This window comes from Misgurnus anguillicaudatus, chromosome 19, assembly GCF_027580225.2.
Source record: "Misgurnus anguillicaudatus chromosome 19, ASM2758022v2, whole genome shotgun sequence".
Classification (NCBI taxonomy): Eukaryota; Metazoa; Chordata; class Actinopteri; order Cypriniformes; family Cobitidae; genus Misgurnus; species Misgurnus anguillicaudatus.
This window is the reverse complement of record NC_073355.2, coordinates 8,120,243-8,147,071: the sequence shown is the minus strand read 5'-3', so window position 1 is coordinate 8,147,071 and position 26,829 is coordinate 8,120,243. Positions and strand designations below refer to the sequence as shown.

The window sequence follows — 26,829 nt, the reverse complement described above, 5'->3', positions numbered from 1 at the left end:
CAAAAGAGGAAAACACTTTTAGTGGTCTGAACTGAATGATCAGATTGAAGTATTCAGAAAACCATGTGGGCCAAGTGAATTATATATTTTATAAAAATTATAAGGGTGAGATTTTTTTTTCCAAAAATGCAATAGCCTGTTTACAGTTTGCATAAGACTTTGGTGTTACACTCCTTTAACTGTTGTGCCAACAACAAAGGCTGCAAACCACACAGACTGACAAATATGATGATCTGATCTGACTATAAAGAATAAAGTACTGCAGAACTAAAATTTAGCAGATAATTAAGACATTCTCAATACATTTTAAATAGGAATTATTAAATGTTATACTTACTGGCTGAAGTTGTATGAAGGTCTCGCTAGCCTCATCAATGGATGGACGTAAAAACTCTGCACACTCTAAAAAAAGAATTGGAAAACAACATCACATCTGATCTCTGCTAAAAACACAATATCTCTGATACAGTATCAGCCACAGATCAGAGGGTTGGTCAATATAAATTTGAAATCACAGGAGACAACCCAAAAATATTATGAAATGAATATAAAATAGTAACTAAATACGACTCAATAACACATCTAAATTCATATAACAGTACACATATACATGTTTGTTAACAGATAACGTTAGTCACTTCCACGCAGCCTCCGTCTTGGTGACAAATACGTTTATGTTTTCAAGTTCATATTCAAACACTTAAATTATTGTTTCATTTTAAAAGAGAGGAACAAGCAATATACATATAAGACACAGGTTCTTGGAAACGCTGTTTCGTTTTCATTTATCGACGCGTTACCTGCCGTACCGACTGTGAAGTGAATGTGCTTCTTGTCTTTGCCTCAGTGACAGCGTAGACGACGGCTCCGTGATCCTCCGCCGTGGCGCCGCCGGTAAAGTTAACATGTGCTTCTGCTCGCGCCTCGCCCTTTGCGGTCTGTCTTTACATATCGAATGACAAGAAAGCAATTCGTTTGTCGCTAAATTTAATTTAACAGCGTTGCTATCGCTTGTTAAGCTGGGAAAGGGAAAACTATGCGCGTGTGTGACACAAAAAGCCGAAGTGGGTTGCGGAGGTCCACTCTGTACCGGTTTTGACTCGCTTTGTTAAAGGCTTACAGAAATTGTCATGAGTTAACGTAATCAACCGTGTGATGTGGATTTTATAACATGTTTTATTAATTTTATTAATATGCCATATCAAACATCTTAGAACGATTATTCAAGTCAATTTGTGTAAATGGCGATCTGAGGTAACAGTCGTCATTCCTCCAAATTACACCCGTCGTCTTACTCAGTATAAATTAACACGTTGCTGTCTCGCAAAATGTTATAATCTTGTTTATATTCATGAAATGTTCACAAAAGCATATAAACTTACCTTGAAACAACTGCTTCAGTGACTCTGTCCTTTACGACGACCATTGCTGAGCACATTCAAACATCAAGGGCGCGAAGCACGTGAGCCTCTTCAAACAACCCAACATAATAACCCAGCAGTTTTAACCCAACACCTAGAAAACTGAGACTACCCAAAAAGTGTTTAAAATGTAAAAAAATAACCCAGCAAAACAACCCAACAGACTCAACCCAGCATTTTGGGTTAAAAAATAACCCAGCCATTTTTAGAGTGTAGCGTCGGGGAGACGGGATTCGACCTCCCCATCCTGATGGCCCCGGTCATCATGTCCCTCACGTTGGACTGAGTCTGACCGGATCCAACCGATCCGATCGGTCGCCGCCTGGCATTACCTTCGGGCCCGCATACGAGTGGGTCATAACACTCGTAACCCGACTCATATGCGGGGCGGGATCTCCTTCCCCGTATCGCCAGGCGGCTGCCAGCAAACATCCCTGCTGGGTTCAGTTGGGTGCGTGCATTCTGTCACGATCGGTTCTACACCGGGAAGTGAAAACCAAAGGAGAACCCAAACGCAAGAGATGTATAAAAATATAACTAATGTTTTATTTACAAAAATAACAGAAACACCCACAAGGGGGTAAAAACTGAAAGGAACCAAAACACTGTGATGAAACACAAATCAAACAGAACACGAGAATAACTCGGATGGGTAACTGGGGAACATCAACACAGTAACTACAACAAGGCACGCACACCACACAGAGAACACAAGGGCATTAAATAGACAGTACATCAATGGGGAACAGGTGAACATAATTAATCACTTAAGACACGAGTACATAAGGGAGTAGGGTAAAAGTGACAAGACACTGGGAACACGTGTCACACATACATGATGTGAAAACACACGTGTTCCCACACAAACACAACTGCTGCCATAATCTTGCCAACATCCGACCTGGACTATAACCAAAGTCAGGCAAGACCATGACAGCCACAAAACACTGGGAACACGTGTCACACATACATGATGTGAAGCACACGTGTTCCCACGTACACACAATGCTGCCGTGATCTTGCCCTCTAACATAGACCTGAACCTATACTAAGGTCTGGCAAGATCACGACAGCAACAAGACACCGGGAACATGTGGAAGCCACACACACACAATGTGATTCCACATGCCCCCACACAGAACATGATACTGCCACGGTCCTGTCAGATGCACTCAGACCTACATCTAGCACCGATGTCTGACAAGACCGTGACATACCTAGGCTTAAACCAAAAATGTAATATACATTTTCACAAAATATAAATAGGGCAAAAGGCTCATCTGTACAATATGACTTTAATTTTGTGTTTTTAAAAGCATCTTGCTTTATTAGTTTCTTTGTTTACTTTATTTAACATTAAATAAAAAAATGAAATAAAAATTAAATCACTAAACTTAAATTTATAAAGTAAGCAAGTAATAGCCTGAATGTTAGATATAAGTTAAACATGAAAATGGATTTCTTCTTTTGTAGTTGAATCACACAGTTGAAAGTTAAAGAATGAGTAGCATTCTTTGTATTTTTTACAATAATGCAATAATTATATCAGACAGCTTGACCATCTATAAACAAACGGTGCTATATAGCACCAAAAGTGGTTATTTGCCCGTAATCATAGAAGAACCGTTTTTAGTGCCATTTAGCACCGATGAAGCACCAGTGAAGCACCTGTGTAGAACCACATAGTGCTATGTAGAACCATATGTGGTTCTATATGGCTCCTATATGGTTCTACACAGGTGCTTCACTGGTGCTATATGGCACTAAAAACGGTTCTTCTATGATTACGATCCAAAGCAACAGTTTTGGTGCTATATAGAACCGTTTGTTTTTTTAGAGTGTAGATTCAGTTTGTGGGAGGAGCATTTGATGTTTTACATCACATTTATTTGAAGATTGATGTTTGTAGACAGACTGATGAAACTCTTTTGCTCTCTAGCAGGAAGTGAAGCTGATTGGCTGAATTTTAATGAACATCCTTCTTTCAGAGTTTCTCTTCTTCAAAATCTCTATATGAGAATCAAATTGTCTTCATGTCTTCACTAAACTCAAACAGCTTCACAAACACAGACAAGATGCTGTTAATATTCATCAATCTCTTCACTCTTCTCTCATGTAAGTTACACATTTCACTCTTAACATATTGATGTCATGGACATGAAATGAAGGATTTTCTCATTTGTTATTTCAGGTGTCAGTTCAGCTAAAGTTGTCACACAAAAACCCTCAATACTGACAGAAGATAAAGGAAAATCTGTGACTATGGACTGTAATATAGGAACATATCAGGGCTATTATGTTTCTTGGCATAAACAGCTTCCAAATGCAGCTCCTCAGTATGTGTTGCGTTCCCATCCATCTACTGGCTCTGCTGATGAGTATGGTGCCAGTTTTTCATCCAGCCATTTCACATCTAAAAAAATGTCAGATCTTGACTATCAGCTGATCATCAATAATGTAGATGTGAGAGATTCAGCTGTGTATTACTGTGCAACATGGGACAGCTCTGTTAATGAGGTCGTATCACAGTGATTCACATCATGACAAAAACCTCCTCACTGTTCACAGTCACTTCTGAGAGCTGACTGACATTATTATTACTGTTCAAAACACATGAATAAAATATTATTTAGAAAGTATCAGTATAATTTAAAACAGTTTTTTTTGTTTTATATACTTTTATTTAATATTACAGATGATTATTTAACAATAGGCTATTATTGGAAATATGTGAAGGTTGACTGGAAAAATAATGAAATCATAAACAAAAATCAAAACACAATAATATAAAAAGTGAAATCATGACTTTAAATACAAATCACTGTTTCTTTACAGCGTTGTTGATTTATAATAAACTCACTGAAGAAGTTTACTGATGTGACTCTGGATTATAAATAATGTAAATAATGTCAACAGTTTGTGTTGAGTTTCAATGATTATAAAACAAGTGTTTAAATTACAAGTATGTTAAAATAATATAAAATAACTAAAGTAGACAGAGAGATGAGTTGAAGTTGAGTGACTGTTTCACTTCTGTTTGTATCACATCAGAGACTGAGGAGGTTTTTGTACGACTGAAGATCTGAAATCTATCACTGTGGTATTCGGACAAGGATCAAAACTCATTGTGACCGGTAAGTCATCTTTCTACTCACATACTAAGCTGTTTTTATATGTATTTAAATAAATGAAGAGACATTTTCATAAAATAAAATAAAAGTGATTTGTATCTGTTTTTGGTGTATTACATTTTGGAGAAACATTTTACTGCTTAATCAACACATAAAAAGCCTTCATGTGCATTTTTACCTGAATTTATGCTTTATAAATCCAGTATTTATTTATTTTTGTAACTTAAAGGATGTTTTTAACAGCACACAAATTTATCTGCTCTTCATTTTAGAACACTGTAAAAATTGGCAGCATTTTTGTCAAATCAACACATATTTTTATGTTAATTTAACTTAAATTTCAACTTGAATTTATAAATTATGTCAACTTTAAAGCCCAAACTTGTATCATGAATTGACCAAGTTGTTTTAACTTCGTGCTGCATGTTTTTTTCAATGCAGTGTTCAATGATAGTTAAAGTTTTGTTCAATTTAATCACCTGTTAAAGATTAATGTTAATAACAAAAATGATGATTGCATAAATTTACAGTTGTTCCAGTTCTCTAGAAATAAACCGTTAGAAAACCAATTAACCTGTTTAAATAAGTCAAGTACAAGATCAATAATAAATTTGGATTGAGATGGACTTACTTAAATTTATGCTTTTTCATTACAAACATTTTGAGGCTTTCAAACGCAGTTATTAAATATTGTTTTCAGAATATAGTAGTAAATTTATCAATTAAACTTGATCTTTAATCTTGTTGTGAAATATATACAGCTTAAACAATTGTTATTTTGTGATAAAGTGCATTTATTTCTTGATCTTTCTTCATGAATTGTGTCGTGTAGATTCAGGTGTTTCTCCTCCTGTTGTGAAGATTTTGCCTCCATCCAGTGAAGATGTGAGCTCCAGTAAAGTGACTCTGGTGTGTTTGATCAATGACATGTCTGTGGGATTTGCTGATGTGAGTTGGTTTGTGAATGGAAACTCAGTTACTGATGGCGTCTTCACGGGATCTGCTGAACAGCAGCCGAATGAGAAATTCAAGTTGAGCAGTTATTTAACCATTGAGAGATCAGAGTGGGAGAAAGACAAAGATCTCACATGTAAAGTGACTGCTGCTGGATCAAAGATCACAAACACAAAGATCAAGAAATCTCAATGCAATGCATAAATGCAAAGAATGTTTTTGTTTGTTTTCATAAAATCATTTATTAATATTGCCTGGCATAGTGTAACAGAAATTAATTAATTACTGAAATAAACTATCTTCAGTTTGCAGTATCTAAATCTCTATCATTCATGTATTGCTTATCCATTTATTGAAATTATAAGCTAATAGTGTTTTTAAAAAAATCTAAATAACTGGATAATATCACAGAAGAGTAAACTGTAGTTAACAGAACTGAATTTCACAGACTAAGATTCACATGAAGTCTCATGATGAGAAAATAAACTATAAATCATGAAAGATGTTTAATTGACTGAATTATTCAAAAGAAGTTAAGTTACAATGAAATATATCTTGAATATTATTGAGAATAAAGATGAATAAAGTCATTAAAGTTCATCAGACAGTGTTGAAGTTTCTCTTCTTGTAGATTCAGTGAAGTGTGGAGATTTTTGAAGAAGTTTTGCTCTGACACACAGGAAACACCTGCTGTTATAACACTCATTTATTTTAACTACATATGTAAATACTTTATATAATCTATTATCTTATTACTTAATCCAACCACTGAATATCATTGAGATAAACTTTATTGTTATTGTTGTCTTGTCAACATATTCAATAGAATTATACAATCTAAAGATTTTCACTTTCATCATTAAAAGATTAGATTGTTCTGCTGTGATTATGATTTTACTAGTCAACATATGAAGTGGATCAAAATAGTTAATCAAAGTTGGGACTTGAACGAGTAAAAATCTTTTATGAAAGGTTTTGAATCACTTTAAATGCTGGTTAGTGTATATTTTACAGGGTTCACAGTCACAATCATTGATTGTCACTGTTATTGTTTTTTTTATCTGTGAGAGCAAAATAAATGAAATATAACCTGACTAAAATTCATAGTACATGACACACAAGATGTTAAGTTAAGATATTCTCAAGAGACAGTTATGATCCTCACACACTTCAGTCTGTTAGATACATCTGCCATCTTATATGTAAATTGTGAGTTTTCTCTGTTTTCACTCAGGATGGAAACAAACCGACTCTAATAGTCCTGCAATTGTTTTTGAGAAGGGGAAACAGCAATCATGTATGATGTATAGTATATAAAAATGTTTAGAATAGATAAAACCTTTTTTTTTTGCTGAATTGTAGTTTTATTATACATGAAACTTTTTCTTTTAAAGAAAATTTTCTCATGGTATTATCTCACTTATTTAATCAAAGATCCAATAAATGAACCTCAACCTTTCAACCCCTCAAATTTCATTCAGTAATTAGCAAGAACAAAGTCATGCAAAGATGTATAAATGAGTATAAACTTTCCTTAAAACTGGTACACGTGTCATTCAGAATATTATTTAAATATCCATATGCAGCCCTGTTAAATAGAAATGCACTGCAGGTTGTGGTTTGAAGAGGAGCGAGGTCCATCATATCTTCACAAGTAATATTCTCCACTGTTGTAAGATGTTTCAATGTCATTAACAGAGAAAACTGTGTGTTGGTCTGCTTGCTCCTGTAATGAAGTGATGTACCATAAGTCTTCAGGTACCTCCAGCTCCAAAATCTTCTGCTTGATGCGCAGTTTCTTCTCGATGCTCCGTCGCTTAAATTTAAACTCGATGATGGTTTTGGTGTATTGGTTTAAGGCCGTGACCGCCGAGCCCATGCAGGTGGCAAATGAGCCCCATGCCAAACTAAGAGAAAGAGTAAAGGAGCTAAATAAGTTTGTATTGTTTGCATTCATATCAGTCTATTTTAATGCATTTACATCTCTTGATTGATAAAATTAAAACAAACATACCAAGAATAAAATTATTTTATTTGACACATGGTAGTGTAGTCAAAACCTCGAATGAACACGATATCAATGATCTGTCATAATGGTCTTGCAAAATAAATTCATAAAGTGCACATTTATTATACCATACAATTAACAGAAATTTAGATGAAATGTTATTGATTAATACGTGTTATAAACTTTGCTCACAAATTTAATTATAATACACTGTAGCATTTCTGAGACTTACAGATATGACCAACTATAGTCCCATGTCTTAGGTCTCCAATCTTCTGGACCCATACTGACAGCCAGCTGGAAAGCTGTTGTGAACATCATATGGGCAACCATCCCCAGAAGGCCTAAAGTGTACAGAAAAAAAAACACACATTAAGATCCCTTATTGTGCATGTACTGTATTTATGTAATTTATCCACAAGATGGCAGTGGGGTTTGCTTTTTTGACTCACATTAAACAAAGAAATGCATAAATGTGAAGGGTATTGGTTTGTTCATAATCCCAAGTATAACATAACAGTCCTCCTGTGTCATTAAACTTATAAACCATGTAGCATCAAATGGAAGATGGTTTTTATTAGACTAAAAACTGTTCATACATTTTAAATTATTTTGATACACATAAATAAAACTGTGACAACGTATTAATTATTTTCATAACAAAACTTTACAAAGAAAAGTGTTGACTTGGACTGAGAATTAGAAAGCATCCAATAAGAGCCCAGAATGTGAACTCGAATACTATTTCAAAAGCATTTACCTAAAAGCAGACCTAAAGAAGCTATTTATAAAACACTTTAGAACAGTACGATGTTAAAATGTAACACATTTGGCTAAGTTTGGCTTTTTCAAAGGTCACGTTCTTCCTGATCCCATTTTTTTAATTTTAGTTAGTGTGTAATGTTGCTGTTAGAGCATAAATAATACCTGCAAAATGATAAAGCTCAACGTTCACAGCCAGGTAATATATATTTTCTTTAACAGAATTCCCCTTTCAAAGCTACAGCGAACAGCCGGTTTGGACTACAGCCATCTACTTCCTGCTTTAATGACGTCACTAGAACAGTTTTTGACTAAACTCCGCCCACAGGAATACGTCAGTCGCCAGGTATGGCTTAAACGGCTAAGCTGCTGTCGAATCACAACACACTAAACAAACTACACAATCAGAACTCGATACGTATTTCTGAAGGAGAGACTTCATAAAACAAGAAAGACATTAACCTGTTTTTAGGACAGTGAAAATAATCAGTTTTTTTACACATGAAAAATGAATATTGCGCACTGTAAACACAATCAAAGCTATAAAAAACAAAGCTTCAGAAAGAACGGGACCTTAAAAGTCTTAAAAAGTCTTGTGAAATGTCCCCTTTAAGCATATATTTATTGGTGTTTTTCAAACTATTTCATGTATCTTCATGATAATAAAGTCAATTTATAATGTTTATGTTTGACAAGTGTTGCTTTTGAACTCGCAGTAATTTCAGATTGATAAGGACTTCTTACTGATCAAACCATAGTACATAAAAAGCTGTGCATAATATCGGCTGTGCAATTCAGAATCGTTTTTGACCAGGTATTATTAGTTTGTATCGGCATTTATCATCCCATACCTACAATGATCCCAGAAAATTGCTTAAAAAATGCCAAAGTGCCTACACATTCTGGAATTGATTCTGGGATTGCTGCTGTAAAGGGGACTGAATGAAATTAGCGTAAAATTTTGTACGTGTTGTATGTAGCTATGCAGATCATATCAATATTGGGTTGACCATTACTGATCTTGTCTTCACAAGGTGCAAATCCGGTACAGTATCTGGACTTCTGACTATGACCCCTCTTGAACGTAGATATGCAGTTCAATATTTGAACATCTGGCTAAGAGTTTTTTTTCCAGAAAAAGTTCAGATAAAATCGACATTAAAACTCTAAATACACATGAAAATGACATAGCTGTTTTTGAATGCTGTAAAAAAAACTGTAAACATCACATATATATTTGCTTAGGTGTTAAAATAATGTAAGCTTTAGATATGAATAAATGTTAAAAAACATAACATGGCTTATAAATAATTCCCAAATGTGCAAGTCCCACCTTAACTGTACAAATTCCAGCAAATCATTGGCAGTGTAAATTAACCAAAATCAATACCCGGAGAAATCCAGGACACATTTTCCATGTATTAACCATAATACACTTCTATTATTCAATCATTTTGATGCATTAATTATTTTTCTAAAATATATTTAAATTGAATAAGTAAGCAACTTTTATCAGGTAGTGTACATGCATCATATGTAGGTAACGTGAGGTTTTGTTTTTTATCAGCAGGTGCCGATGTGCATGGACTCTGTGAGTGAGCATTCCTAACAGTCAGGATTAGTCAAATTATATGGGTCAGGGAGGATGGTCTCTTCTGGTCATGTCATGACCAAAACCACTACCCCCTTAGCAATCCGATTACAGCACAAACCACCAAATCCCCACGCTGTTGGGACAGATCCCACATTCAGAATGGAGCAGAGAAGCTGTGTCCAGTTCAAAACATTTCAATATCTCTCCCACCATCACACACACACACACACACACACACACACACACACACACACACACACATATATTATGTCTATATCTGACAAATATACTCATAACGATTTCTAAAGCATTTGCATAATGACGAAATAAGGGTATTTAACAAGAAATTATTCTAAAAACAAAACAAGGATGACTTTTGGTGTCTTATAGTCAATTATGTAATGTATAATGCTTGTGTAATATTATTCGGGTGTTTTCTGACCCATCACTACTCTCGGTGAAGGGTTGGAAACATGTGGAGCACTGTGGATTTATGGTATATAATCTCATGTCATTTCTGACTGGATAGAGTAGAGCTAGCAGGATTTTCTGTTTTGGCAAATGAGCTTTCAGCAGAGACTGCTGAAGATGTGGACTGTAAGAATTAACCAATATCCTCTTATCATGCCGGTCTGAGAAATGACAAACTCAATGTAGGTACTTTAAATACATTTTAGACTTTAAATTAATAGATTTCATCTAAGTCTTTATAAACAATAATAACACTGCATGTCTCGTTGTTTTAAGCAAATACAGTACTTTTGTAGATATCAGTTACAAAAGCTATGACTTTGTATTTTATAATAGTTGAGATCTGATGTTACCCTCTCGATTATAAATTAAAAACATTGATTAGGAAAGCAAAAATGTACGGCTTTTTAGTTCTGCTTTGAGGCCATACAGTTCATGCTCTTCTACTTCTCACAACATAATGTTTAGCATTTTATGCATTTTAAGTTTATAGTCTCTTTTGAAAAACAAGATTCAGATTATGGATGAATATCAATAATATCAATAAAAGCTATTTAAATGAGCATTTTCTCTCCAGCAGCACATAGCAGTAGCAAAACATGGTTAAGGTGTCTGAAAATAAAGGAAACAGCGCTGAAATGTATATTGTTACCTGAGAGAGCAGTGCATACAGCTGCAAAGGCATTAAGCTTGAGTTTGTTTATCAAGTTAAAACAGGGACACATCTCTAACATCAAGAGAGATCCACCCATGAAGAGCAGAGTTATATACAGACACTCGGCCACAATACACAGCCACAGCACCCCTGAAAAACACACAAAGAGAGAAAGTTTGTGTCAAAGAAATTAAAATGTTGTTTAATTTATTATCTAAGACATTTCTATAAGTGAGATGGTTCATTTCACATTTTCAGCTTATTTATTACTTACATAAAACATGAAATTATAAAACAGAATTCAATGTTCTGAAATGAGGTATCAGTACAGATTCAATAAATAACCAACAAATGTTAGATTAAAATTTACTAAACATGTTTTACAGTATGTCTGTATTAAACGGTAACTTATTGTTTAAAAAGTTGCCTAAAGATAAAAGGGTAAGATTTTTAGCATTTGAAAAGTTTCTACACAAGGAGACCCAAAAACATACTATTGTGGTTCATGATTCAGGATAAAAAAACATCTTTTAAGATATGTATCAGTATCGCACATAAGTGATTTTGTCCCTCTCTATCAGTATACACTGTACTGTTTTAGTTCTTTAATTTGGAATGACAAACTCTGCTTCCCATTTGAGGGAAATCATTCTGCTTTGCTGTAGTCCCATTCTTCTACCTCCTCATCCAGAGCACAACAAAAATAGTAAGTTGCTTCTCATTCTCCCCCTCAGAGAAAATGGGGGGATGGGTCGGGACTCTCAACCAAAGCATTCTAACCATTTTTTTCCTGGGACTTCTGGAGTTCTCCTCTTACCCCAATCAGTGTGATAAAAACTGAGGGTTTGGCCCTGAGGGGACCAGACTCATATAGTCAGGTCTCTTAGCTGAGACTGTTGAGACCATACTTCACTCCAGAGCTCCCTCCAGGTGAGAGTTTTAAACCTTATAGTGGAGACTGTGTCTTGGTGTGATGAATGCCTGTGAGATCCTGTTAACTGTCCAGTTGGTACAGAGCTGGAGTTTCTACAGGATCGATTCTTCACTTTACTCTAAAGGTCTATGGCAGTGGTTCTCAACTCCAGACCCACTGCTCTGCACATTTTGGATGTCTCTCATATCTGACACTCTCAGTTCAGTTCATGGAATCTATCCTAACGAGCTGATGATCTGAATCAGGTGTGTTAAATAAGGGAGACATCCAAAATGTGCAGAGCAGTGGGTCCCGAGGACTGGAGTTGAGAACCACTGGTCTATGTGACGGCCATTTCTGCCCACAACACCCCTTTAAGTGGCCAATCAGTTGGGAGAGACCTGGTAACTTGTTTCCTCCATGGCACTCTAATGAGCCCTTTATAGGTGTGCGTAGGTCCTACGGCGTAGCTGCAACAGCGTATGTTACGCTTCATTTTCATTTTTACTTTTGCGTCGTCGTCTGTATCAATGTGCAAACACACATGCAGACCGCTGGTAAGCAGAATCCATGCATGTTACCACAGTAGCAGCGTGACCGTCAATGAAGAAGCAGTTTGGCAAGTTATCCCACAAATGAAAGAGAAACAGCAACTTGTTGTGTATGCTTTGAGAAGACCAGCAGTGATGGAAGTAAATAAACAGCGACTAATGTTGCAGTTTGAGTTAAATCATTACTAAACTTGGTCCATCTTTGTTCTCACCATCACAAATGGAAATACCTATGATGCAGTGACGGGTTCTAGTGGACCAATAACAGTGCTTGCGGTCCGCATAGAACTGATGCGCTGTTAAAAATTAGACCTTACACACTACTATAAATTGGACTTAAGGCTGAAACCTGCAAATCGCACCAGGATCCTGGCTTGGGACCTTGATGTGGTGATGGAGGGCTTATCTGAAGGGCATCTATTTAGTCTCTTGAGACCATTTTGGAAATGTTTCTTGCAATTAAGATTATTTTCTTCTGGCTTTCACATTTCTTAAGAGAGAAGAAGATCTTCAGGCTTTCTTAGCATCTTCTAATTGTCTTGAATGGTATGTAAATGTGTAAGAGGGGTTGAAGGTATATTGGTGCAGGACCAGTCACCAATCTGAATATAAATAACAGTGACTTAAACTTGATGCAGACAGCAACTGATAGCTAAAATATGGAAGACCACTCAAGCTGCTGCATTCTGAATCATTTGAAGTGGTTTGATTGTCAGTGCAGGTAGACCAGTTAGCAGAACCTTGCAGTCTAGACTTAAAAAACAGGGCTTGGAAAGAAGTATTGTTGCATGCTTAGTTAAATAAAGCCTGATCTTTATGATATTATATAGTCTGAATCTGCAAGACTGCGATGTCTTTGCAATGTATTCCCTGAAGGTCAGCTGGACATCAAAGACCACACAAAGGCTTTTCTGATATGGTTGAAGGCTCAAGTTGGATGGTAAAGTTGTGTGGCACTGCAGGGTGGGGCAAGAAGACAAGAAGTGCAATTTTGAGTAGGCTGAGCTAATGATGGTGTTATCTCCTCTAAGCTAAGATGTCTTTCCAGGCAAGCTGCAATGCAAGCCTCAACAGTGAGATCGTCTGGTTGGAAAGAGAGGAAAATCTGGGTATCATCATCATAGCAGTAGTAAAAGATGCCATATGATTGAATGGGTCCTATGGATGTTTAATATAATATGTATGAATTTGTAATAATTGAGAATAGAAGTGGTCCAAGCACTGGTCCTTGAGGGACTCCAGTGATAATATTATGTGATTCGGACAGCTTTCCTTTAAAAATAACCTATAGGGTTTGTGTGAGAGGTATGATTCAAACCAATGTAATGCAGTTCCTGTGATTCCTAGTGATGATAGCCCTGACAAGAGGATCTGGTGATTTGCTGTGTCAAACGCAGTGGACCGATCTAGCAAAATGAGGACAGAAGATTTAGAAGTAACACAGTCCTGCTTAAATGTAGTGAGCATAGTGCCAGTGAGGAGGGAATAGTTGTTTGTGTGCTTTGGTTTTGTTTGCCCAAGAAAGGTTTTCCAGCAACCAAGCAAACTATTAGTAAATGGATAGCTGAGGTAATCATTTTAGCTTACAGTGTCTTTGAATACTCCTCCTTTCAGGTGTCAGAGCACATTCAACCAAATGTATGGCAGCTTCTTAAACCTTATGATCAGACATTTCATTTCAAAAGGGTATGTGATGTGGTGTGCTGGTCCTCTATCTATGTGAGATTTTATGACTTGGACCTGGGTTCTACACCAGATATGCAGTTCTTTCCATCATAGTGATATACACATACAGGCAATTGGAAGTCTGGGGGTTTCGGTATACCATTCTGAAAGAATCACTACGGTGATGCAGCGTGAGTTCCCTCGAAAGGGAATGTCTCGGGTGGTGACTGCAACTCTGGTTCCCTAAGAAGGGAACGAGATGCTTGAACTGTATTATTGAACAGACAATTTGAACAGACACTATGTAATTAAGCTATTAAAAAATGATCTGTGTAATAAATATCACTAATTACAGATTTATTTATTACTTCATTTATAGGGTGGGTTGCAGATTATTGTTTGAATAATTGTTGGTTTATAGAGTTGATGTATGAAGCAACATCTGACTGAGTCATATTGCTTTACTGAATGTCAGCACGCACCCTGATACCTGCTGTCATGACTATGGCCAAATTACAGCTGTGATGTACAACAAAATGAATGTGAGCTGGTTCATTGAAATACATTTTAGTCTTTTGAAAATGTAATTGTAATTGTAGTATCATTAATCAGATAGACTATGTACTTACCCACCTCTTTCATGATCAGGTGCTATCTCTAAAAAACTTCTACAGTCAAATCCTATAAACAGAGAAAGTACTGATGAAACATTGGAGATCCACTAAATATAAAAATATACACCTTTTGTTCTCCAAATGTAGATAAAATCCTTGTTGCATTCAGAATAAACTCTAATTTATCTCAAACAGTGCTAGTGAAAGATTCACTAATGGTGTCTTACCCAGTAAGTCGACAGTTTGTTCACAGGAGAACCAGATACCCGTGTGAAATTTCCTCATGAGGAATTTTTCCTCTCCGGTCTCATAGATGTACTGCACCAGTCGTGTGTCGTTGATGTTGGAGCTGTTAAACCGGATACAGTACGTCTGCTTGACTGTCACCAGCCCAGTGCAGAAGGGCTTTGCCACCTTCCTGGTCCCTTCACACCAGTAGCTGGTGGTGACAGCCGACACAGCCATGGCAAATGCCACACAATTGAAAGTAAAAGCCAGATATGCTCTATGAGCTCGCCGTATACCCATAGCGCTCCAGGATGCACAAGGAGACGAATAATCCTGGCTTCAGGCAAGTGACTGACGGGTTCCTTGCTTCAGACATTCAAACTTTTTAAATTTGGTATAATTTCAGGTGTATTTAGTATAACAGATGCTCCTATGTCCCATCTGTGGTTTCTGCCGTGTGGAAGTGCAATGCTTTGATTTGATTCAAAGATGACAGCTGCTCTCCTCATGTCTGCTTCTAATGCTATCAATCTCTTTATGTTTCGCTCTATCTCATCCCTCCCCTTCAAAGTCTTCCCTTCCCCCTCAACATTTTCTACTCTTATCATTTCAAAGGGCAAATTACACACAAGACCTTAGTTTGCTTGTTCCATTTAAACCCATAGCTTATTTCTGTAAGCATAACAATGAGAAAAGGTTATCAATCAGATTATACTTCAATCAGATGCAGGGATCTCTGGCAACCTGCATACTTACCTCATTTTCAAAACTGCATTACATAATAAATTGATGTTATAATATAAACATAAAAAATAAACATTGGTAGTTTACTGAACAATTCATTTTGTGTTTTTTGTGTGCGTTCATGTATGTATTTGTACAGCTATCTTAGTGTAACAATTTTTGTAAGACCATCAGAATGAGGACAACGGGAGTAAAGTGAGGTTTTGGATTAGGATTTTTAATTGGGTTATGGTTGGGGTTAGGTTAAGGGTTAGGCACTCAGTTGTTATGGTTGAAGTTAAGGTGTGTGTGTGTGTGTGTGTGTGTGTGTGTGTGTGTACCTGGTAAACCACAAAGATAGGAATACCAGTGTTTTTGTGACCTTGTGGGGACATTTTGATGTCCCCATGAGGAAACAAGCTTATTAATCAAACAAAATGATGTTTCTTGAAAATGTGAAGTAGTAGAAGGATTTCTGTGATGGTTGGGGTTAGGGAATGGGGAAGGTTAGGGGAATAGAATATACAGTTTGTACAGTATAAAATGCATTACGTCTATGGAATGTCCCCATAAAACATGTAAACCAGAATGTGCGCACGTGCGTGCTTGCATGTGCACAAAGCAAATTCTGTATGATATTTTTAAATATAAAACAATTTCTTGTATTTTTATTTATTTATTGTAACATGTATTTGTTGAGATATTGTGTCTTGTGTATCCCCACAGCCCCAGCAGTGAGACTTCAGTTTCTTATCTTTAACATTCACTAAACATTTCTGTAATGTCACATTATTGCTACAGAATATTTATCATACTGTAGCTTTAATACTTTGCACGGATAAGGTCAGGTAAAGAAAGAGACATTAATAAAACAAATAACAGGAAATCACAGGACTGGATTAAAGCTCTTTATATTAAAGAGTAATGCAGGGTGCTTATGTAACATGGGATTCTGAGATTTACCTCTTTTTGGATGCTTACAGTAAATACAATCTGAGATGCTTGCAGTACAGACAGCGTTTCATTTTAGTCAATGCCATAGTTAATTTTATTTTGTATTTCCCTTTTTTAAAGAAGATAAGCCAATGTTTTTACAGTGGTACTGTAAAAAAAATAGTAAACTCAAGAACAAGAACCTTTTTTGAGGGTGAAAGGTGCACAAACACGCAGGAGAGAGTGAGCGAGTGGAGTCCGGTCAATAATATGAAGTCTGCCAGTACCCCTTCCTGAAAAGCAGCCCCAAACCATGATGCTTAACTGTTGGTATGATGTTCTTGGGGTGGTGGGCAGTACCAACCAAACATGGTCTCCAAACATGGTGTGTAGAATGACTGCCAAAAAGTTCAAGTTTGCTGTAATCTTACAATACTATAGTCTCCCAATAATCCACAGGCTTCTCCAAATGCTCTTTCGCAAACTTTAACCGAGACTCAAAATGCTTTTTGTTCAGCAATGGAGTCTTGCATGGTGAGCGTGCATGGATGCCATGGCGGTTCAGTGAATTTCTTATAGTTTTCTTTAAAACAACCGTGCCTGCTGATGCAAGGTCTTCCTGAAGTTCTGCCAGAGTGACTCTTGGAGAACCCTCCTCATTATTCTTTGGACTCCTCGGACAGGGATCTTACGTGGAGCACCTGATCGTGGCCGGTTTATGGTGAAGTGATAGTCTTTCTGTTTCCGGATGAAGGCCCCCACAGTGCTCACAGGAACATTCAGCATTCTGGAAATGCGCCTATAACCATTCCCCCATTCAACAATAAAATTACGAAGATCTTGAGAGAGTTCTTTGCTTTTACCCATCATGACGTCTTTCCTGTGTGCCTCCTGGGTAATGAGAAGCCTTTATAGGCCATCAATTAGGACTAAAGCAGCTGATATCATTTAGTACTGATAGGGGGCAGGAGTTCTCCCTCAGTACTGACCAATTTCAGGTGATCTTCAGGCTTTCTATGCCATTTTGCAACTTGTTCTCTTCATGTGTCCAATACTTATTTCCTGTTTCATTTCACTTTATTTATTATGACTGAACTTGTATACTTAAATGTTCTGATTTCTTTGTATAAATTCAATATTTGGCTTGATGGCTACATCTGGTGGACATTTAGAAATCCCCTTACTGATAAAAATGCTGATGTGTCAAATATGTATATTCCCCATTGTATCTAGTCCTATGTAGGCCAACTTTCTCACTCTAAAATATGGGACAAAAGATGCCCTGCTGCAGAAGTGCAGATATGGTTTTATGTATACAGTGTATTTAGGCCATTTGTCAAAATATTAGGTAATCTCCTTATTAAATATTAATTTATAACTCTTATGCCATGGCAACATACAGTAGGTTTATTAATAAATTGTTAATTTACAGCAGGTACTTCTAACACAGTCCTTTAATTGAACCATTACCTTTAATATCTGTCTAAAACAAAACACTTGTGATTCCTGCACTAAGGGTTTAAAAAATGTTATCTTCTTCATTTTATGTGTAACAAACTAAAACTAACATATATCCTGTAAGCTGTAGTTTTGCAGAGTCAACATCAAATACTGGCTGTGAATCAGAAGCGCAATAATTTCATAGCAAAGTTGGAAATGCCTTGAGGAATTTCAGATTGAGGCGTTTAAGGCCGGTCTAGATCAACAATCTCTTCAGAACTGAGACCGAACTTTGTAACTATGCATATCTTATACATGCACAAACAGTTAATAACACACCTTATGAAAAAGAAATCATAAAATCATATTATTTGACCCCCCTTAAACATATACTGGTTGTGCTTGAAGGGGTCTTTGATTGGATGAAAGGTGTCATAGATCATTTTCAAGCCTGTGATCAGCACTGCTGCTGTTGCTGCTTGTGGCACCGCAGGAACTGGCAGGTGGATGACATCAAAGTTTCCACCGCAAGAGCATTGCAATAGCAATCTCGTCTGTATGATTTCCAAAACGCTCTTGCCGCATTTTGATGTTATCTGCCTCTCGGTTCTTGTGGCACCACAAGTCGAACAAGCCCCTGGTTAGATCAGCTTAGCAGTCAAAATACGGGACGTCCCAGGTAATACAGGACTGTTGGCAACCCTAGTCCTGTGATGGACGTACTGTAAGATCTGAGGTATAAAGACAGTATTCATGTTAAATGTCCAGTTTTCTTCTTGTCAATATAATATTTCATATTTCAAAGTTTTTTAGAGTTTAATTTTAGGTTATGATGTTCTTAAGAATATGTATTTGCAGTTTAAGTACAAAAAACTATGTCTATATATTTTTACAGCTCCTCTTAAACTTTATTTTCACAAATAAACATTAATTGAACATTTAATTTTAAAAATCCAAAAACATTAAATATCAAGTTACTTTTTATTATTCAAAATCATTTCAGAGCATTCCGCTAACATATTATATTTTTATGTATGTCTTACTACTGCAAATTCATTCAATTATTTTTATATTGTGCTTTTCACAATTGTTCATCATACCAACACAGCTATACATAAAATAGAAACTAAGTAAACACAGAAAAGCAAAGAACAACAAAGTTTTAAATACAGTTTGAGTGAGTATTTAAAGTTACATGGAGTTACTTCTTTAACAGTAGACGTAATAAAATCCAACATACATTATGTCCTACATTTAAGGATTAAATAATTACTAATTTGCATTTGTTATAATGCATATACATTTAAGGTACATATCCTTTACGTGTTTTTGCAATGATGATCAAATTGAGGATTTCTGCTGTCTGACCTGCTTCTCAAACACATCTGATGAGGACGTTGACCTACATATTCTTCTTTGCTGTATGTATTTAAGATGAAACATTGTCATGGCAGTTGTTTTGTGTTATAGCCTGTATGGATTAGATAGCTGTAAATCTTTTAATACATTTTCAAGCATTTAATTTCAATGCTATGCTAATGCTATGGGAAAGTATACATAAAAACTCAATATAAAGATAATTCTAGCGACAAACATTAATGTTCCTTATAAATAAACATATATACATTTAATATGTGTGTATACATGTATTAAACATTTATTAAACATCAGTTTATATGTCAAATGTATTAAAGTGTTTTGTGATGATTGATTTAAGTTTTGTTCATACTGTACGGTTCACTCCGCATGCAGGTTTATTTCAGAGTTAATCTGTGCGTGAGGTTAAATGTTGCAGGGCAGAAACAGAGATTTAAATCACAGGACTCCATTGCCAGCTTACTTACTTTGCTGTAAGTACCAGGAAAAGAGACGCTGAACCATAAAACTGCTTTATGTAATCCTTACCTGCAACTCCAATGCCAAAGTTAATTGTTTTTGTGTTGTTCCTACTATACTGTACAGCAGATCTTAATCCTGACCCTGTTTACTACTGTAACATACCTGATTTAAAACATCCGCTCATTTACAAAGAGGTCATCAACTCATCTGAGTGATAGATGAAAACAGCCATCTGGGCCTACCAGCCCCCATATTTATAAGCTTAACCTCTGATAGTGGCCATTTAATCAAGTAATTAAACATTTTAAAGCATGCGTTGTATTTGTATTTGTCTATGCAAAATAATAAATTAAATTATGTTGACATTTATGCATCTTGCAGATACTTTAATCATTAAAAAAGGTGTACCTTTTAGTTTGTGTATTCCGAAGCCATAGTACACTGAAAAGAACCTGATGACAAAAAGTGAAGGGTTACAAGAAGTTTTGAAACACCAGGTATTGTGTGACGACTTATAGTGACTGATGTTTTATTTCCTCCAGCAAATAAAAAATAAAATATGGCTTGGGAAACAATATTTTTGAATAATATGTTCCTCTACCATTTCAAATGAACTGTTACGTGTTAAAAAAAAACTTTCCCTTGTTTGTACCATGCGCTCTCTGATCGCTATGATGCCTCCTCCTATCAGGAACAATTCCATTTCGAGTGGAAAATGGTTTAAGACATACTTTGTTTGGGGTTAAGAATTGTCGCAAATCAATCATAACACATGTGCAAACATAAGTTAATCATGTTACGTTAATTATTTAAATACTGTCCTCCCATAAATTTTGCGTCTAAAAGGGAAGCTCCTAGAGATGCATATGCAATAAGTTCAGTCGCAAAAATAATTACACCACACCTTTTCAATGCAAATTATCCACTGCAGATCTTTAGTAAATCCCGACAGTCGTTACTTAACACCAAAATGGTTGTTTGTGCTGGCGCAAGCTGTTAGTAAAGTCTGTGAAATACAATGTTAGTTTATTAAATTATATGGTCCTGTTAAATGATGAATTAATCTGATTTCAAGTTAAGCTCCCTTAGATCAGTTTTGTATAAAAGCTGACATAACACAAGACGTTTTTGCCAATCTAATGTTAATCTTGCTTACCTATAGAGTAGTATTTCATCATTCATATGTCCAAAGAGTCAGATTTATAAAAGAAAGAACACCCTTTCCGATTTTTGGCGGAAAAGGACGAACACTTGAAGGCGTACGGTGGGCGGAGCTGAAGAGTTACGAGTATGCGCAGCGTTGGATACTACTTTTGGATTCACAGCCGACATAGATGGAAATCAAACTTTTAAAAAAAACTTTTTTTAAATAACCAGCCTTACATTATACATATGATCCAGAATCGGATACTGAGTCAGTAATGGGCGAACAGGAACAACAGCAGCAACAATTACACCAGGACATGTCTATTGTTTGTTTATCCGCTATTTTAACTTTTAATTTAATTTTGCCGCCATTTACGAGATAACTTGTCAAGATAAAACGCTTCCCTGCCAATGACGAGAATTTCCGGCTTTCTGCAATACCGCTATTATCCACCAGATGACGCACTTACGCAACTTATACAACCCGGAAGTAACGCCTCACGTGAAAGAGAAAGAACTCTGTGTATGTTTTAAAGAACGCTCTGCATCTGATCTCTATCAAAAGTCCTTCACAAAAATGGAATTATAAATTGGGTGTTTTTGAAGAAACGTCTCGGTTACGGATGTAACCCTCGTTCCCTGAAGGAGGGAACGGAGACGTCACGTCGTGACCGACGAATTGGGAGCTCGCTTAGAGAGACCAATCTGCTTCGAATACTACTAAAACGCCAATGAACTTGGCATTGAGATATTTGCATAATGCTGGCGCCGCCCCGCCAGGTGCGTATATAAGGCGCACGTGCAAATAGGGAAATCAGCTTCTGTTCGCTGAGAAAGCCGGCAGGTGACCGGCCTAAACAGCAGGTGGCAGCACCTGTGGCGACGGGACGTGACGTCTCCGTTCCCTCCTTCAGGGAACGAGGGTTACATCCGTAACCGAGACGTTCCCTTTCAGTCGGTCACTACGACGTCACGTCGTGACCGACGAATTGGGAAACCCTACTAAAACGCCACTAGGGGCTGACCTCTTCCAGTGTCTGCGTAAAGCCCTCCGGTTCCACTTAAGGATAGGAGAATTAGGTTTTAAGGCAGAAGGCCGGGCACTAGATGTTCCTTTAACCCACAGTAGTGCCAGCGACTGGGAAGCGCCCTATCTGAGCGGTATAGGGACGCTGCGGAAGCCACTGCCCCGTAAAGGGCTATTGGTGGGCGAAAGTCAACCGTAGTTGAGGTAAATGACAGCCGTGGCTGTGTAAGCAAAGCAGTGCTCTGCTAAGGGAAACGTGGGCTGGTAGGATTAACCCCACGGAATAATACTCACAAAGGAACCCGTTGGGACACAATGTGGGGCCCTGGCCAAACACATAGGTTCGTAAGAATACAGCTAGTGAAAGGCTGACAGCCAATGCTCCGCAACAAAGGCTGTCAAGGCAGTGGAGAGAGCAAATCAAACCATTACGCATTTTTGCTCTGTTAGCCTTCCATACTGAAACTCAATTTGGAGCCTCAGTCGGAGGCTGCAAGCCGACTTGCGAGTCTGCTCTCCGTGTCCTCCCTGGTGAGGACAGAACACGAGAGGATACAGGCTCGATACGAACATTGTAGAATCTAATGAACGTATTAGGTGTCGCCCAACCAGCAGCTCTACAGATGTCTGTTAGCGAGGAACCACGAGCTAATGCCCAAGATGAGGCAACACTCCGAGTGGAGTGCGCTCTCAAATTAAAGGGGCAAGGAATGCCCTGCAAATTGTAAGCCAGGGCGATAGTATCAACTATCCAATGAGACATCCTCTGCTTAGTGACAGCTTTCCCTTTCTGCTGGCCACCATAACAAACAAAGAGCTGGTCTGAGGTCCTGAAGCTTTGCGTGCGGACCACGTAGAATCGCAGTGCGCGTACGGGGCACAACAAAGCCTCGGTTGGGTTTGCCTGCTCCAAAGGCAACGCTTGCAAGCTCACCACCTTATCTCTGAAGGGAGTGGTGGGAACTTTGGGCACGTAGCCTGGTCTGGGTCTTCAGTGAGACAGCAGGACCAAACTAAAAGCACGAATCGTCAACAGAGAATGCATGTAAATCTCCTACTCTCTTCATGGAGGCCAATGCTAGCAGGGTCAGAGCTTTCATTGATAAAAACTTCAGACTCGCAAACTGCAAAGGCTAAATCGGAGACCTGAGGGCTTCAGCACCATGGACAGGTCTCAGGAAAAAAGAGGGAGGGCGCGAGGGTTTTAGCCTGCGAGCGCCTCTTTAAAATGTAATAATTAAATCATGCTGGCCAACTGATCTGCCGTAGATAAGTGAGTGATGAGCAGAAATAGCGGCGATATCAATTTTAATGGCGGAGGGACAGCCTACCATCTAACCCATGTTAAAGATATAAAAGCATAATGTTAAAGGGCATTCTCTGGGTCCTCGCGTTGCGAAGAGCACCGGGTGACGAAAAGGTTTCATTAAGCGCGTAAGCCCGTCCTGTGGACGGTGCTCGAACCGCGTCGATGGTGTTAGATACCGCTTGCGATAAATCACCTAAACCTTGCGCGCGCTCAACGACCGTACATGGATATCCACAGGTCGGGGCGCGAGTGCCAAATGTGCCCCTTCCTAAGAAAGAAAGTCCTTCCTCAGGGGAATCGGCCAGGGAGGGCTGTCGCGAGGAGCATTAACTATGAAACCAATTCTTGGTCGTCCAGTACGGACGATTAATAAAAGGCTCTCCTCGTCCTGCCTGACTTTGCACAGAGTCTGCGCAATAAAGCTCACTGGAAGGAATGCGTATTTACGCACCCCCCGCGGTCAGCTGTGTGCCAACGCATCCACGCCGAGGCTGCCCTCGGTTAGTGAATAAAAAAGGCGACAGTGGGTATCGTCCGGCGACGCAAACAGATCTATCTACGCACAACCGAACTTCTTCCAAATTAGCTGGACCGTCTGGGGGTGGAGTCGCCATTCGCCGGGGGCGCAGCTCGGAAGCGCGTACCGCTGTATTGAGCGATCCCGGGATGTAAATGGCACGAAGGGACCTCAGATGCTTCTGACTCCAAAAGAGGAGATGACGAGCGAGATGCGACAGGTGACGAGAGCGCAAAACCGCCTTAACGGTAAATAACGCAACAGTCGCAAAGTTATCGGTGTCGACAAATACATCCTTCCCTCGCATCTCCATAGCGGAGCGTACAAGTCCCAGATATACAGCGCACCGCTCGCGGCAGTTGGGGTGCTATGCACACCCCAGACTGCAGGCCCGTCATACGTGGCTGAACATCCCGTGCTTAGGGCATCGCATGCTACAGAATGCCAGGAGACCCCTCAGAGGCATATCTTGTTCTATCAGAAATGCTGGGTCTACTACGGGGAAATTTAAATGACACGCAGGTGTAGTGTTTACACAATGTATGCCGGTGCGCCACGCTCTCCTCGAGACTCGATCGTAAAGCCAAACTGAAGCGGTCTCATATGACGCAGCTCGAACAGTGTCACGGCTGCAGCATGCTGTCATATGTCCAGGAGCTTCTGAAATTGTATCAGAGGGACCGCGTACTTCCCTCGAATTAAACCGAGGCAAGTCAGAACTGACTAGTTGCGCGCTCTTGTAAAACACGCCAATTAGTTGATCGAGTCTAATTCCATACTGAGAAAAAGGATCCTCTGCACGGGGCAAAGTTGCTCTTTCCCAGTCGACCTGATGACTTAAACGAGCGAGATGCCGAAGCATTAACTCTCTGTGTTCGCGCACGTCTGCCAAGAACGGGCTATTATAAGTCAACGTAAATAAAGCAGAATGCGAACAACGCTCTCTCTCTGATATTTTAATGCCGTGACTACCACTTTCATGGAGACACGGAGAGAGAGAGACAGCTCGAATGGTGTACTTAATATTAATATGCCCACCCCACGACGCAGAGCGAAAAAACGGTCTAAGGCGAGGGGAGATGGACACAAAGTACACGTCTTACAGGTCTAAAGCTGCAACCGATCTGAATATTGAAATACGAGCCTCGGCGTTATCATCCAAAAAAGACCACCTCCGTAGAGCCGGGCGTAAATCAAATCGATCGTAACCCACCGCGTTTTTCGGGTACTATGAGATAAAGGCTGGAAACCTATCATCATATCATCATCTCGGTAAGAGGGACCGGCTCGATATCCTTCGCCAGCAGGACATCGACTTATGCACGCAGTACATGTGCATCGGATACTTTCACTATAGTGAAATGAAAGCCCGAGAATTTCGGGGTTGTGCCGGTAATTGTATTTCGTAACCGAGGCGGATCGTGCGTAAAACCCAACGAAACGGGCTGGGAACTGAAGCCAAGCACCCAGGCACCGTACGAGGAGAATTAACGACACTACCAAAGTACCCGCGGTGAGGCAGCGAAGCGAGACAGGTGAGACTGCCGGTGCGTCTGCCGTGACAGCATAAGCATCACAGTCTGTGTGTGTGTGACACTGACCTGAGCCCGCTGAGGGAAACGGTCGTCCGGTCTCCTCAGCTGAGGACGCAGACACCGAAGGGGTTGCTGGTGGTCCGGTCTCCTGAGTGGAGGGCTCGGACTCCTCAGAACACCCGCTGGCGATAGAGGAGAGGTAGGGTGAGCTGGTGTGTGCCCGCTCACGGCTCTCTCGATCCTCTGGAGACCTGGAGAGGGAAGAGGAATGCACTCTGTGTGTGGTTAGTGGGCACCGGCTAAACAGCCGGTGGAACATATGCAAACCAAGAATTTTCCACCCGACCCTCTATCGGGGGAAGGAGCGAATCACCGTCTCCTGAAGAGTGATCCTCTGCCAATCCAGGTCGCCCGCTTACTGGCCACTTAAACTCCCGATCTCACGGGAAGCGGCTAAGCGGGCGGGGCGAGCTGCTGACGACCGGTTCCCCCGCGCTGCCGAGATGGGGTCCGAAGAGGGGAACGGAGGTGGTCGCCGCAGGACGCCGACGGCGAGAGGCAGACTGAGGAACCGGCGTGGTGGTTTTTACCAAGGGCAGCTCTCCTTCGCCGGGGCATGACCACAGAGATCGCCTCAGTCTGCGCAGCGGAGCTGTACGACTCCACGGCCTCGCCGAAGAGGCCGGTCTGTGAGACAGGAGCATTCAAGAAGTTGTTCTCGCCTGCGTCCGTCAGCCAGACACAGCCAAAGGTGGCGATCTTGAACCACTGTCGTGAACATCGCACGACTGAAGGTCGCGGCTTCCCTCGTAAATCCTTGGTGAACCCGTAGCAACGTTAATGCGTGCAGGGCTGAAGCCGCCTCTCCGCATGCCTGACGGACAGCGCCCGTAACCGGACGACTATCTACAAACACGGGAGGGAAGGGTTGGGTGGTCCCTCCAGGAACGCAGCTGCATCGCAACCCCCCGCTCCACTGGAGGGTCCCTGCCCTTAGCGGCTCCATTGGTGAGGGAGGTGAGGGGTGAAAGCTGAAGCTGAGCGGCCGGATGGCCGCAAACCACGTCAGCTCTTCGTGCCGTCGGAAAGAAAGGCACAGGAGCAGAGGACCGAGAGGCCCGAGCAGCTCCGAAATACCAATCACGTGGGCGGTACGGTTCGGGCGGAGAGGGGTTAACCCCTCCAACTCTACCGTTACCGCCGCTCGAGCGGGCACGGCCGCCATCTCCGGAACGACTCCACTTCGGAGGAAAATTGGACACCCCTCTGATGCTGCAGAAGTGAACGGGACCAGAAGGAGGTCCAATGGATTCGGCAGACATCGTAGAACACGACTCTGCCGTCTCCACCGGAACCTCAACCGGCTGAGGATGAAAGGCCGGTAGGTGGAGGA

At 39.6% G+C, this 26,829-nt stretch overlaps 2 protein-coding genes across 2 annotated transcripts; one reads left to right on the top strand and one right to left on the bottom strand.

Annotated features, from left to right (window-relative positions):
- Positions 1 to 3,395: 3,395 nt before the first annotated feature.
- Positions 3,396 to 5,775, top strand: LOC129424329 (immunoglobulin lambda-1 light chain-like). Its single transcript, XM_073856520.1, has 4 exons — positions 3,396 to 3,536; positions 3,613 to 3,951; positions 4,502 to 4,555; positions 5,385 to 5,775. The coding sequence occupies exons 1-4, from the start codon at positions 3,455 to 3,457 to the stop codon at positions 5,708 to 5,710; spliced, it is 801 nt and encodes a 266-aa protein (XP_073712621.1). The 5' UTR covers positions 3,396 to 3,454; the 3' UTR covers positions 5,711 to 5,775.
- A 280-nt stretch (positions 5,776 to 6,055) lies between these two features.
- Positions 6,056 to 15,507, bottom strand: gsg1l2a (gsg1-like 2a). The gene is made up of 5 exons (XM_055185934.2): positions 14,967 to 15,507; positions 14,759 to 14,806; positions 10,994 to 11,146; positions 7,747 to 7,858; positions 6,056 to 7,413 (listed from the first exon to the last, which is right to left on the bottom strand). The coding sequence occupies exons 1-5, from the start codon at positions 15,265 to 15,267 to the stop codon at positions 7,155 to 7,157; spliced, it is 873 nt and encodes a 290-aa protein (XP_055041909.1). The 5' UTR covers positions 15,268 to 15,507; the 3' UTR covers positions 6,056 to 7,154.
- Between the last annotated feature and the right edge of the window lie 11,322 nt (positions 15,508 to 26,829).

What these genes read in the sequence shown, in the direction of transcription:
- gsg1l2a (XM_055185934.2), bottom strand. Translation starts at nt 15,267, where the DNA reads ATGGGTATACGGCGAGCTCATAGAGCATATCTGGCTTTTACTTTCAAT. An exon ending in ACAAACTGTCGACTTACTGG is followed by an intron (nt 14,807 to 14,966) that starts GTAAGACACCAT and finishes CTCTGTTTATAG; the next exon opens with GATTTGACTGTAGAAGTTTT. An exon ending in AGCACCTGATCATGAAAGAG is followed by an intron (nt 11,147 to 14,758) that starts GTGGGTAAGTAC and finishes TGTGTTTTTCAG; the next exon opens with GGGTGCTGTGGCTGTGTATT.
- LOC129424329 (XM_073856520.1), top strand. Translation starts at nt 3,455, where the DNA reads ATGTCTTCACTAAACTCAAACAGCTTCACAAACACAGACAAGATGCTG. An exon ending in TAATGAGGTCGTATCACAGT is followed by an intron (nt 3,952 to 4,501) that starts GATTCACATCAT and finishes GTACGACTGAAG; the next exon opens with ATCTGAAATCTATCACTGTG. An exon ending in ATCAAAACTCATTGTGACCG is followed by an intron (nt 4,556 to 5,384) that starts GTAAGTCATCTT and finishes TGTGTCGTGTAG; the next exon opens with ATTCAGGTGTTTCTCCTCCT.